This window comes from Panthera tigris, chromosome X, assembly GCF_018350195.1.
Source record: "Panthera tigris isolate Pti1 chromosome X, P.tigris_Pti1_mat1.1, whole genome shotgun sequence".
NCBI classification, from domain to species: domain Eukaryota; kingdom Metazoa; phylum Chordata; class Mammalia; order Carnivora; family Felidae; genus Panthera; species Panthera tigris.
Window position 1 is genome coordinate 31,532,024 of NC_056677.1, and position 15,279 is coordinate 31,547,302.

Genomic DNA, 15,279 nt, shown 5'->3' on the forward strand with positions numbered 1-15,279 from the left:
TGGTTTTGTTTTACTTTGAGCTCAAAGTTTATATGTGATAAGACATGAAACAATTTGGTATTCCAGTACTTCATTCCTCTTTAGACCAGAGTTTTCATTGTATAGATCTCAAAACATGAGTGGGTCAAAATGAGCATTATTATTATTTCTTTTTTTAAGAAATAGAATAGAGTAGGGGGCACCTGGGTAGCTCAGTCGTTAAGTGCCTGACTTCACCTCAGGTCATGATCTCACGGTCTGTGGGTTTGAGCCCCACATTAGGCTCTGTGCTGACAGCTCAGAGCCTGAAGCCTGTTTGAGATTCTTTGTCTCCTTCTCTCTCTGCCCCTCCCCTGCTCATGCTCTCTTTTTTCCTCAAAATTAAACATTAAATTTTTTTTAATTAAAAAATTTTAAAAATTACAAAATAAAGAAATAGAATAAAAGAAAATAGAAAGTATCAGAAAATGTCACGTGTGGGAAAAGTAAGGAATGTTTTGCGAATCTTTTTTTTCAGTGGTACGTGTATGTGGGCCGGGTTGTGATGTAAAATGAATTCCTTGAGATTGTGGTGAAAACATTTTGAAAATCACTTTTTACTTTTATGAAGAAGAAGCTATGGCATTACTATAGACTGACACCGATCATCTCTAAGAAATATCTGAGTAATAGACCAGGACAAATGTCTAGTCCAACGTTGTCTCATTTTAGTTTTCTGTCTAAAGACCTGGGCAAAGTTTCTAGGCTAATATATGGTTGTTGGTATTTGTTATCCTGGTCATATGGTTTAGTTGTTGATCTGTTTGACCCTTAGAAACTTCCTAGAAGGCTAAATTCTATAACAGTCTCATGAAATTATAAACTTGTGACATAATGTCATTATTGGGTTTTTTGCATTTTATATTTTTACTTTTCCTTCTTTATGATTATGAACATGATTATTTTAATATAGCAATTTAAATGCCCATATATTTTAGGAATCCATGATTCTAATATCTTCTGAAACTATTGGCAGTGGCCATTTTCCATTGCATTTATAATTAAATCTGATTTGTAATAAATGATATCCCATGGGGCGCCTGTGTGGCTCAGTCAGTTAAGCGTCTGACTTGGGTTCAGGTCATGATCTCGCAGTTCGTGGGTTCGAGCCCCACATCGGGCTCTGTGCTGACAGCTTGGAGCCTGCAGCCTGCTTTGGATTCTGTGTCTCCCTCTCTCTCTGCTCCTCCCCTGCTCATGCTCTGTCTCTCTCTATCTCTCAAAAATGAATAAATGTTAAAAAAATTTTTTTAAATGATATCCCAATTCAGTTGTAAATTTGTATATATTCTTGTTTTTCATCTTTCCTTACCAGATGTTGTTCACCATACTAAATGCTATTTCTATTCCCCCCAAATGTTACATTTATCCACTCATTTATTTATATATCGGTAATCAAGCAAATGTTCGTTCCTTGGATGAAGCTGTAATGTCTATCTTAAAGATATGTTTTGTGAATAACTCTCTCCCCATCACCACCTGTACCTACCAGCTTAACATCAAGGTTGTTTTTGTCACTCCTTTAATTGGATAAGTTTCAAAATACCTCCAAGTCCTAAAGTACATCCATTACCACGCTTTGAATTATGAATGAAATGTCCAACATTCTCTATTTCATTAGGGTAAGGCATTTTAGACAACTGGTCTTTGCTTAAGATTGAGATATGTCCTGCCTGCTAATCACCTTTAACACTTTTGTTTCAATTAATGGTCTTTAATGTCAAGGAGATCACGGCTGTAATGGGATGAAATATAAGTCATTAGCCAGAAAAGTCCAGCATGGGGATCAAGAACTTGGAACGTAAAGAGTGCCTTCCAGGGCTGAGTAGATGTAGCTAGGGGGCAGGACAGGAAAAACCAAAATAGAAGGAAGGAATCTAAACAAGAAGATAGTTTGTATTATCAGCATAATTTGTCTTCTTAGTTCAGATTTTCCCTAGTACTCAATGCTGATGTTACAGATTATATCCTCTGAATCAATAGGACTTTTTGGAAATACATATTTTCTGGGCACCTGGGTGGCTAAGTTGCCTGAGCGTCTGACTTTGGCTCCGGTCACGATCCCTCAGTTCATGAGTTCGAGCCCCATGTTGGGCTCTGTGCTGACAGCTCAGAGCCTGGAGCCTGCTTTGGATTCTGTGTCTCCCTCTCTCTCTGCCCCTCCCCCGCCCTCTCAAAAATAAACTTTAAAAATTTTTCAAAAAAACAAATACATTTTTTCTCTCTTTCTAAAAAGAGGTGGGGGAGCGCCTGGGTGGCTCATTTAGTTAAGTGCCCAACTTTTGATTTCGGCTCAGGCCATGATCTCAGTCGTGAGATCCAGCTCTGTGTGGGGCTCCATGCTGAGCCTGGAGGCTGCTTATGATTCGGTCTCTCTCTCAAAGAAAGAAAGAAAGAATGAATGAAAGAAAGGAAGAAAGGAAGAAAGAAAGAAAAAGAAAAAAAAAGAAAAGAAAAGAAAAGATAAGATGTATTTTCAGGCCCCATGCCAGAGCTACTGAATCAGAATCTTTGGGGTAGGGGACCAGTTATCTATGTTTTAGCAACCTCTGCAGAGGATTCTTATGCATGCTAAAGTTTGAGTACCACAGCTAGGGGAAACATTGACAAATGGACCTCATGGTAATAATGGTATTGAAGAAAACTATATTTTAGAAGTAATTTTACACTTTCCTGAGCATTTAGCTAGATGGATGTCTTGGAGTATTTGTTGTTGAAAAAATAATAATAATGTTACCATTTGCCAAAACTAGTCAAGGAAAACATATAAGAGATTAAAGGTGAGATATATTCAATAGTAGATCAAGCAGAAAAATGAAACAAATGGCCTTTTGTTGTGTGAAAGTTTTCTTTACATTTGCTTTTGTAGAATACTAATTCAGTGCTGACACTAAGAGCTGATTATATATTTGTTCTGTAATTCTAGGAGAGCATTTGCATTGAAATACCTCTCTCTAATCCAAAAAAGAGAATTATTCACTTAGATGTGCAGTTATCAAATGCTGCTCTTAATGGACTCAAGAAACTTCAGCTGTATCCACTAGAATGTACTAAGTATGTGGCACGGTATTCGCCAGCAACTCCGGGCTGTAGAGATGAAAGGTACGGTGGGAGTGTAGCATTATATTTTATTGTCGATCCTCTGAAATTAAGCCTTCAAAATTATTTTAAGTGACTTGTTCAAGTCTCCTCATATAAAAGATGACAGAGCTGAGATGCCAGCCCGGTTTTATTGATTTTTTTATTTAGTTAGTTTTTTTTCTGGTTCTACTTGTAGACAGTCACAGGTTCTGTCTCTGTTTCCCCCGAAGGTGAGCACACGCAGACTATAAGGGAAGCTCTCCAGAGTTGCATGTCACTTGGTAGCCTTCGCATGAAAATATACATGCGTTCTATTCAACAAACTAAGTTGGCTTTAATCACAGAAAGCAGGACTTCGCTTGTTATAGCTCTTGCAAGACATTTGAATTCATTAAACATTTTTCATTCATTCAACAGGCATTTATTAAACAGATATTAATGATGACACTGTTTTTCTGAATAATAAAGTGATTTTCTCACCAAAAATGAAAAATTTTTAATATATCTACAACAAGAGTAGAATTTGTCACAGAACAGTTGTCAAATATTGTACTTGAAACCACCTATTTAGGATTTTTGTCTGCCAGGTTTATGACACAAACTAAAGTCACTGACAAGGTTTTGTGTGTTTTTCTCCACCAGCATTGTTTTTCAACCTAATGTGGCTCTGGAGTTTTGGTATTTACTGAGATTAACTACTGAATTACCAAGACCAACCACAATACCAGAAGTACAATGTGACCTTGGCAAGTAAGTTCCATTTAATAGATAAAATTATTTCATGTAAAGAAAAAAGTTTTTCTAAAAGAATATTGTTATAATCCACTTGATCTTTTTTGATAAGACATAAATATATTTTCAGTCATTGATTTTCTTTTCCAGGGAAGGTTTGATATTGAAACTACCCCATGGAAAACTTATGTGAAAGAAAAACAAATCAGGGCTTAGTATAGAGAGGCCTTTATTCAAAATGATTATTACAAGGGAAAGAAAGGAACTACTGAAATAGTTGGAGAATGCTGATCTCAGAAATCTGCAAGCATCTCACAATCAAACAGTAAAAGGTAAAGGTGGGACAAGAAGAGTTAAACAGAGTCTTTGGAGGGAAAACTGGACATAGAAAGGAAAATGACTGGTGGGACAGATAGGAAAAGGAGCAATGCTGTGGTAAGCCAATTCCCAGGAGAAGCAGAGAAAGGAGGCATGTTGCACTTTTTTTGTGCTTGCTCAGGCTTGGGAACAAGCAGAGCTCAGGGGTCTTTGGGAAAGATAGAAGGCCGACTGAAGTTTGGTCAAAGCAAAGCAGAGGGTAAGTAGTGGGCAGTGGAGAATACTTGGTCACTTGACTAATAGTTCGTGCCCTTGAGATATGACCATTTATATTTACATAGTTGAGTTCCTATTACATGTCTGGCACCAGTTTCGATGCTGGTACATAGGGGTAACCAAGTCACTATTCCTACCTTTAAAGAGCATGCACACTAGTGGGCAAATCAGTACCTGTTTGTTAATTTCTCTCCCTTAGTACACCAGAAGAATGTTGATTTCTCCCAGTGCCAGATCTGTTAGCCAAATAAATCTTTAGCAAGTGATTTGTTGAGGAAGTGATCTCAGTGAGAAAAATCAGTAAGAGAATATGGGAAGCAGGATAAGAAAAGGGAGGAAGTAAGCAAGCTCGTGATTGCAGGTACAGTCCCAGACTTTATCTGATCCTGCAGACAGCTCTGGAGCATAAATGACATCTCAGAGTTTGTCCTGATGCCAAGATGCTGAGCTTTTGAACTCCCTAAACTAGTCACTATAGGCTTCCTTGGAAGAGGTATAAACTCCCAGGCACTTCTACTATCTGTACACTTGAGGAGACAGCAGGGCCCAAGGGAATCATCTGAAGGTCTCAGATGGAAGGCGAACAGCGACATGTAGAGGTTGGAGTCTGGGGCTAGAGAACTGGTGAAGATCTTCTAGGGGAACTGGGTAGGGCAGCAGCAGTGTCTACTTCAAGTTATTAACAAATGTCTTTCTAGTTGTATATTTTTTCTCGTTTTAAAAATATATTAATGTATGAAAACTATATGTGTATATAACAAATCGAATACACTTATGTGAAAATGTTTAGCTCAACCAGTTTTACAATCATGTGTTTTTTTTTCATTCCACTAAAAGGTGCTCACCTTTTCTCTTTCTTTTTAAGTTCTTGTTACTTTTGTACATGGTTTTCTAAAGCATATTTCTTTTGATCCAAGTTGTACTGTGTATAATTGAAAATTACATATTATTAAAACATGTTTGATAATAACTATTTTGTGAGCCAGCCTTATTATGGATCCTTATCCTCTTTGGAAGTTTGTCTGGCCATTAATTGTACTCAGTGTCTTTAAAATGTTTTAATGCTATAAATTGGCGTGCCTCTATTTTCATACATTTTTCTAGGTGGTTGGGGTTCCTTTCAATATGGAAACACATGATTTTCAGTTTTTGGAAGTCTCAAATTATGCTCTCTATTTTGTCTCTTCCTAAAACAACCATGTTTTAGTTTTAGAACTTGGCGGCTATTTTAATTTTCTTATATTTTGGCCTTTTTTACCAACATTTGTGCTTTTGTATTAAGTTAGATTTATTTGAATTTATCTTCCAATCTTTCTGTTGAATTTTCAGGTCAGCTGTCAACATCCAAGACCATTTTTGTTGTTGTTGTTTGGATGTTTGATTTATGTGGTTTTTTTTATTATAATGTTCTGTTCCTATTTCGTGTTGGTAATATTTTTTGTGATATACTTGAGATATGAATGGTCACTTTAAGAGGTCATGGTCTTTTTCTTTAATTATAAATTTTGTACTCCTTTTTTCCTATTCAAAACTTTCTCTGATGCTTGTTTCACTCATATTTGAATGATATTCAGGACTTATTGACCCATTCATGTTGTTCTATGTAAGATTCTTCATTTATTTTTGTTCCTGCAAAAAAAAAAAATCCTTCTTATCGTTAATAGACTTTTGTGTTTTTTTCCCCCGGTTTGGTATATTATGAAACGTGTTGTATGTAACATTGTATATGCTTTTGTTGCATATTTATGCCCATTTTTCTTGGGTACAAACATAGGAATGCAATATCACTTTAACGTAGTGGATAATGGCAGAGTTCAGAATTGGTTGTATTTATTTGCACTCCCACCGGCCGTACGTGAATTGTAATTGCTTCACATTCTCAAGTACGTGGGTATGGTAAGACTAATTTTGACCATTCTGATGTGTATAAAGTGGTTCATCAATATACCTTTCATTTACATTTCCTTCATGACTAATGAGGTTGAGTATCTGCCATGTATTTATTGACCATTTTGATATAGGCTTTTTTGAAGTGCCTGTTCATGTCCCTTCACCATTTTTCTGTTAGTTTGTATTTTCCTTTATATCTTTATAAGTCTTTATATATATTAGATACAAACCTTTGTGGATTATATATGTTGCAAATATTCCTTCTTATCTTGTGAGTTTCCCTTTCAGTCCCTTAATAGATTTTTTTAACAAAATTAAATTCTTAATTTTAATGTCGTTTCTCTACCTTTTTGTTTTCTCCTGTTCTTCCATACTCCAACGTCATTAAGAACTTCACTTGTCTTTCTAGAAAAATATATTGTCTCGACCTCTTATATTTATATGTACAATCTACCTGGAATTGATATCTGCATGTGATGTGAGAGGAATATCAGTTAGGAGGTCATTACACTAATTCAGGACCAAGGTGATAGCGGCATGGGCCAGAGTGATACCACATGGGCCAGAATGTGGAGAGAAGTGTTCAGTTATGGGTTATTTTTTAAATTGGAGCTAATGACTACTACTATTTGAGGCATAAGGAAAACAGCAGGGCATGGTTGACACTAAAGGTTTTGACCTGACCAACTGGAACTAAAGATGTGACATTAACTGAGATAGAGGAGACTATAAGAAGAGCTGGTGTGAGGGTCTGTTAAACATCTGAATGATGAGCATGAAGTTTGCTAAAAAGCCTCCAGTGCAGTGGAAATATTCATATTGGAGATACATTATGTAGTTCCTAGGTTTGTATCAAGTGTAAGCAAAGATGAGTGGAGTTAGTATGATTCTGCACTTCTATTTTGAAAATTTTTTTAATCTTTATTTATTTTGAGGGGGGGAGGGGCAGAGAGAGAGGGAGACAGAGAATCTGAAACAGGCTCCATGCTGTCAGCACAGAGCCCAACGTGGGTGAACCATGAAACCATGACCTGAAATTGGGACCTGAGCTGAAGGCCGTCCAAAACCAAGAGTCTGAGGCTTAACCCACTGGTCCACCCAGGCGCCCCAGGACTCTGCACTTATAAGTCAGAGAAAGCTTTAATTTATTGTTTGCCTTACAGATGATTATTAATGAATTTCAGAATGACAGGTAGTGATCACTTACTAATTAATTTGCAGAATTAAATTCATGAAATTAATTGAATTTAGTCACCTCAGGAACCTTTACATATTGGAGGCATTTTTTGTTTTATTATTTTACAGAAAGTTCATTCTTCTCCGTGGTTCACAATAGTTTCTCATCCCCAGCATTTGGCACTTTTTTTTTTTTTAAGTGTCTTTTTATTTTAAAAGAGGTTAAGACTCATAAGAAGTCAAAAAAATAATGCAGAGTTCACATGTACACTTCATTCTGGAAATGGTTTTTAAGGTGCTACCACTTGGTTCACATTAAAATTACCTTCTCGTTGGGGCACCTGGTGGCTCAGTCACTTAAGCATCTGACTTGGTTTTGGCTCATGTCATGATCTCAAAGTTCATGAGCTTGAGTCCTGCATCAGGCTTTCTGCTGACAGCATGGAGCCTGCTTGAGATTCTCTGTCTTCCTCTGTCTCTGCCCCTTCCCCACTCACACTCTCACTCAAAAATAAATAAATCAACATTTAAGAAAACTACCTTCTTGTTTTTCATTGATTTGACAGGTAATATTATTTTAGTTTTCCCTTGTTATTCTGTATTAACAAGTTTGAAACCATCTTGATAACAAAATATTTTATTATGAGGAATATGGAACCCAAGGAAAAACTATAACAACGTTTTAACTCAAGAAATTTAATTCTGTCCCTAAATAATATGTGCATCAACAATCCTCAGTATATTGGGGTGCCTGGGTGACTCAGTCGGTTAAGTGTCCGACTTCAGTTCAAGTCATGATCTCACAGTTCCTGAGTTTGAGCCTCGCGTTGGGCTCTGTGCTGACAGCTCAGAGCCTGGAACCTGCTTCGGGGATTCTCTGTCTCCCCCTCTCTGCCCCTCTCCTGCTCGCACTCTCTCTCTCTCTCAAAAATAAATAAGCACTAAAAAAAAAAAAAAACAATCCTCAGTATACACATTTATAATTATAAACTTCATTTCTCATTATTGGGAAAACTAGCAATTAAAAAAAGGTTTATTAGATTCAGTTCCTTTGAAAACATTTTTCTGGATGAACAATGAATCAAGTACCTCTTTAGTTTACATATTTGCCCCTTGGTCCACTGGCAATCACAGGCTACATACACCTCTCTTACTTTTTGCACCTTTGCCCATTTCAGATGTCATCAAGTTATATTAATCTTTGCAGTGAAATTGATGTTAATTCCCACAAGACTATTTTTCACTGTTTTAGATTCCACATATAAATGAGATCACACTGCATTCGTCTTTCTCTGTCTGACTTATTTCACTTTGCATAATGTCCTCTAGGATCATCCATGTTGTCACAAATGTCAGGATTTCCTTCTTTTTTACGTTTGGATAATATTCCATTGTATATATCACATTTTATTTATCTGTTCCTCTGTGGAAGAACATTTAGGTTATTTCCATATCTTGGCTATTGTGAATAATGCTGCAATTACCATGGAAATGCAGATATCTTTTTAAGATACTGATTTAATTTATTTTGGAAATATAGTCCAAAGTGGTATTTTTGGATCATATAGTAGTTTTATTTTTTAATTTTTTGAGAACCCCCCCCCCATTGTTTGCCATAGTGGCTGTACCAGTTTACATTCCCATCATCAGTGGACCACTATTCCATTTTCTCTACATCCTTGCCTACACATACTATTTTTTTTAATAACAGCCATCCTAACAGGTTTGAGGTGGTATCCCAGTGTGGTTTGATTTGCATTTTTGCAAGATGACAATTTTCATGTTATACATCAAAAGGTATTAAAAATGATAGTGGGGTGAGAATTATGAACGCTCTTGATTATTCTTTGCTTTTAGCATAAATAGCCACATTTCTGGGGGGAGGGCATTTACTCATCATTAGTCTGGATCTTTTCAATGTAATGGACAGAACTTTGTGAATTTTTTACTCTTTGTTATTATGTCTAGACTATGTTAACTTTTTTGGCTGAATTTAACAGTTATAAAATAATGAGTAAATATTGCTCCTAAAACTGGGATATATTCCAATACCCAGGGTGGAATAACATTTGGTCTCAAAAATAGAAAATCAGGGACTAATTTAGCAAAATGTCATTAGTTCATATATGATTATTCTTATTTTGAAACTCACACAAGTTATTATGTTAGTTTTCTAGGCCTGTCATAACAAGTACCACCTGCTGGGTAGATTAAAACAACATAAATGTATTGTCTCACAGTTCTGGAGGCTAGAAATTTGAATTCAGGGTTTTCAGCAGAACCATGTTCCCCCTGAAACCAATAAGAGAGAATCCTTCTTTCATCTGTGGCTTCTGGCACTTAACCAGAAATCTTTGGTATTCCTTGATGTAGGGGCGCATCACTGTAATCTCCACCTCCATTGCTATATGGCCATTTTCTCATGTGTCTTCACATTATCTTCTTATAAGGACACCAGTCATAGTGGATTAAGGGCCACCCTACTCCAGTATGATCACATCTTACCTAATTATACCTGCAGTGACCCTATTTCCAGATCAGGTCACATTCTGGGTTATTGGGAGTGAGAACTTAAATATATCTTTTTTGGGTATGCAGTTCAACCCATTAATAGTCATCAAGCTTATAAAATTATCATTGAACAAGTTTACTGGCTTTGTGTCTCCTCCCAGGTGCATGGCTCAGATGATTTCTTTAGTTAATCCCACACACGAAACCTTAGAATTGCAAGCAACAAACAGTAATCCTGAAAATTTTGTCTTGGATGTTCACGGATCGGTGGTAAGTATATTTGGAAAGCCAAGTTACCTACCACTACTAGAGCATTTTCCAATACTGAGTTTGGGACACCATGGAATATTAGCATTTGATTTATTCATAAGGTTTTAAGTGCTTAAAATTTAAAAATAGAATTTATATACATATATATCCCCCCTAATTTTAATTTATCAAAAAAAACCAATATCGTGTCCATCTAAAATTTTAAAATTCTCTATGCTAGAGTCATAGTCATGATCACTGAACTCTAAATAAACTGGTTGTGCTTTATTTTTGACCATTTTAGGAATCAGATTTGGAAATAATTTCCTAGTAGTATGATTTTGACTCAGCAGTCCTGTGTTTCCAGTGTCCCCAGGAGGCAGCCTTCCAGCCCTTCTTGAGTTCCTGCCCACCTCCCCTCCCCCACTGGTAAACAGTGTGAACAGCTCTTACCCTCTCTCCTTTCTCTATCCCATTTTCTCATTCCTTGATCCCTAGCAGCGACTAGAACCAGTCAATGGGCCCCAGTCACTTTTCTCCTCCCACAAGTAACAAAACAAAATCTAAAGGTTTAGCAGCAATATCTTTGTTTACAAACATATGATACCAAATATGTACAGTGAATACCAAAACCATGTTTTCAGGTAAACTTCAAAATGATAATTGTGATAGATTATTTTCTTCAGAGGATCTCACACTAAATCATGAAGCCCTACTAAGTAGATATGGTATTTAAGTAAAGGCTTTTACTCTTTGCTGTTTAATGATTGTTTAAGAAATCTATGTGATTTCATTTATATCTTAATACCTGTCTCTTGTAAATCACTGGTTACCAGCTAATAATACCACGATATGAAATTAGTTCTTAACTGCCATAGTGTGTCAAATGAGATATCACTAAGTATGGTATTGCTAAAATTGTATGTAGTTTAATCTCAGAATAACTATACACACATGCTTATATTACTTAACACTATATTCTCCATAAATTAGCCAGAATATGGTGGTCAGGATATAGTTTACAAATAACTGAAATTTCTCATTAGAAAGTGGTGCTTCTTATATCTTTTATATCATTGTTTTTGCAGAAGAATATAAACTTTAGTCCGGGGGAAAACAAATGCAGTATATTGCATAATGAAGCATATAGCTTCTGCTTTAACATTTTAAAATGTTTATTTGTTTATTTTGAGAGAGAGAGAGAGAGAGAGAGAGAGAGAGAGAGAGAATCCCAAGCAGGCTCCATGCTGTCAGCACATAGCCTGACACGGGGCTCGAACTCATGAATTGTGAGATCATGTCCTGAGCCAAAATCAAGAGTCAGATGCTTAACTGAGTAAGCCATCCAGGCGTCTCCTTTAACATTTTAACCATGTTTCTAGTATGTTCATTCTTTTATACGCTTATAAAATATTCATGAGCCCTGAATATGTACTTAACTTGAATACTGGGAAACAACTCAAAAATAAATTTATAGATGAGAAAAATACTACTATATATCATAGAACAAATAGGAGCACATATTAGTGGTAACTATAATATATATATACTATATAATACATATAGTACATATAACTATATACTAGAAAGGGAGACACACACCCACACACATATCTAACTTTATTCTTGGCTTGGTTGCATAGAATTCGTGTTTACATAAGTAAAGATTTTAAAATATTGATGACTACTCATAAATGCTTCAATAAGTAAGCATGGACTTATTATCAAGGTAAATAATGATATAAAAAACTTGTTTCCCTTCAACTGTATATTATAAAAATTTTCAAACGTATAGAGAAGTTGAAAGACTAATACAATGCACAAACTTACACCTTCTACCTTGGTTCTTATATTAATGACTTGCTATATTTTTCTCTCTCTCTTTCTCTTACATTTCTTAATGTTCAGTCTGAAGGTAAGTTGTAGGCATTGTGCTATTTCAACACTAAATACTTCAGATTATATTTCTTAATAGTGTAATTAATCTCCCACATTATCTAGTATTCTGTCCAAATTTGAGTTTATTCACCTGCCTCAATTATCTTTCTCTCTTGAATTAAGATCCAGTGTAAGCTCAGGTATTGGCATCAGTTATCGTGATGACACTTGTTTGTAATTAAATGTTTTTAAGTTTCACAAAGGTCCTATATTTAATATATTGTCTATATCCCAGTATACTAAGCCAGTATATTTGCTGCAGATAAATTCCAACCAGTGGTGTTTATCTTTCCTTCTTGTAACATGGGATTTTTCAGTGAATTTCAGGTGGAAATAAGGGAATTTTATTGAGTTACTGCTTGGTTGTATACACTACCTCTATCTTCACCGCATGCTTCTGACATATATTTAGTGAAGAGGAATCTGAGGCCAGAGAGGCTAAAAAAAAACCCATGTGGTCAGTAAGTGGTAGAACTAGAATTAAAATCCAAGTTAATGTAGTACTATATAATTTTTCCAATGAAATAGATGATTTTATATATATATATTATACATATATATGTATATATATAGAGGGAGAACTTTTTTCATATTTGTTAAATTGAAAGAAAATATGAAATACAACTTTCCTTATTTTTTTTTTAATTTTTTTTTAACGTTTATTTATTTTTGAGACAGAGAGAGACAGAGCATAAACAGGGGAGGGGCAGAGAGAGAGGGAGACACAGAACTGAAACAGGCTCCAGGCTCTGAGCGGTCAGCACAGAGCCCGACACGGGGCTCGAACTCACGGACCGGGAGATCATGACCTGAGCCGAAGTCAGACGCTTAACCGACCAAGCCACCCAGGCGCCCCTCTTATTTTTTTTACTAAGGTTGATATTGAAATTAATTTATATTCCTTATGTGTGCATGAACTTAAGTGATTAACCGTCAGAGGGAGAGCCAACCTAAGATATAAATATTTGCTGTAGATAAACCATACATATATCTAGTAAGGAGCTGCCTCTGTTCTAAATATAAAATTAAGTTTGTGTTTGTATTTGTATTTCATGGTCATGATCAGAACATTATTATTAAGCACTAAGTACTACCTTCTACAAGGATTTGAATGTCACTGCTATTTTACAGTTTTACATTTTCAAAAGTTATCTGGCAAAATATGGTAGTGAAAAAAATAAACTTACTTTTCAGACATGTGCCCTCTCATTTTATCATTCTGTAGGTGTTGATGTTAGATATTATATTATTCACGGTATAGCATTCTGATTACCCAGGTACTCAAATCCTTATTATATTGTGATGGACTTGCTGGCTTTCACAATCTCTAAAGAGGTGACTCATTCTAATACTGTTCAGACTCAAGTTATTCTAACAGGTCACACCTGGAGTGTGAATGTGATCGGACAAAAAGGAACACTTCATTGTACACTAAAGAAGCCTTCCTTACATCTATGCTTAGAATCAGTTCATTTCGTTTGACATCGCCAAAGCTACAAGTTAGGTTTCCAGAGGTTTAACATGTATCGGGATGATCAATAAGCTATGGGTTCTTAAATATTTCTACTCTTCAGGGTTCTTACTCAGCTTTAAAACCTAATCCTGATTTCCTCGTATAGAGCAAGTGACTCCATGTGGTCATTGTCTGGGAGAAGAACATGGTGCAAACACCACTAAACACTGTTTACCATGGCTGTTATACCAGTATGCCCCAAGCAGGCATACTGGGAACGGATAACGTGTACAAGGTAACATACTAATCACGTGAATATCAGTCTGGCATATACCTAGCATGCAAAGGTGCTGACTCAAATAAAAGTATCGATTTTTCTTTCTCTTTCTTTTTCTCTCTGAATTTACACAGCTGACCATACCTCCTCACTCCACCAAAGAGGTATCTGTTCATTTCTGTCCTTCTGCTCTTGGAAGAACTGGTCATCAGGCTTCTATCATCTTCCACTGTGCTCAGGTATGACAAAGTATTCTTGGACCAAGTAAAGTCAATTAAATTTCAAAATCAATAAATAAGTAAATGTAATTCATTCATTTCACATTTTTTGCAAGTGAAACAAGTGCATTGTAAATTATTAATTAAATGAACTTTTGGAAATGCAGTATACATTGTGCATGTGGAGGTGTCTAAAGAAGCTACTTTCAGGGGCGCCTGGATGGCTCAGTTATTTAAGCGTCCAACTTCGGCTCAGGTCATGATCTCACAGTTCGTGGCTTGGAGCCCCACGTCGGGCTCTGTGCTGACAGCTTGGATCCTGGAGTCTGCTTCAGATTCTGTGTCTCCCTTTCTGTCTGTCCCTCCCCCACTCATGCTGTGTTTCTTTCTCTCTCTCAGCAAAGAGCCCAATGCAGGGCTTGAACACACAAACCATGAGATCATGACCCGAGCCAAAACCAAGAGCTGGACACTTAACCAACTGAGCCATCCAGGCACCCCACAAGGCAGATCTTTTAAATCATTGCTTCATAGTGGGCCTGGCCCCTTCATCTTAATCGTTAGGGACAATTTAGTTGTTTGCATTTCTGGTGGAAATTGTATCAATTCAAAGAGTCTGACACATCAGCAGTGCAACTCTACTTTCAGTTCTCCAGTTCTCCATCTCAGCTTTAGAAAATCCTAGCCTAGAAATTGAATGTCAAATTTTTTTGTTTTTAATTTTTTTAATGTTTATTTATTTTTGAGAGACAGAGACAGAGAACAAGTGGGGGAGGGGCAGAGAGAGAGGGAGACACAGACTCTGAAGGAGGGTTCAGGCTTTGAGCTGTCAGCACAGAGCCCGACGCGGGGCTCGAACTCGTGAACCATGAGATCATGACCTGAACCCAACTCGGACTCTTAACCCACTGAGCCAACCAGGCACCCCGTGAAATTCTGTATCAAACACAAAAGAACTTAAACAAGTATGTAATCAACACAACTTTTGTAACTCAGATTAACACTGGTGCTTGATTTCAGTCACCCTGAGCATCTCCTTCGAAGTTGTAGCACATCTCCAAAGATTTACCTGTGGTTAGATTTAAATCAATAATTCATTTATCCTTTCAGCTCCCGGATGCAGACCCCTTCAACTTTTTCAA

General features: G+C 36.4%; 1 protein-coding gene across 1 annotated transcript in view; it reads left to right on the forward strand.

The window, feature by feature from the left end:
• CFAP47 (cilia and flagella associated protein 47) overlaps positions 1 to 15,279 on the forward strand; it is a 543,896-nt gene that overhangs the window by 421,244 nt on the left and 107,373 nt on the right. Inside the window, exons 53-56 of the mRNA XM_042974584.1 lie at positions 2,945 to 3,120; positions 3,742 to 3,849; positions 10,164 to 10,272; positions 14,054 to 14,158. Of these exons, the coding sequence (XP_042830518.1) occupies positions 2,945 to 3,120; positions 3,742 to 3,849; positions 10,164 to 10,272; positions 14,054 to 14,158 (498 nt within the window). The remainder of the gene's footprint in view (positions 1 to 2,944; positions 3,121 to 3,741; positions 3,850 to 10,163; positions 10,273 to 14,053; positions 14,159 to 15,279) is intronic.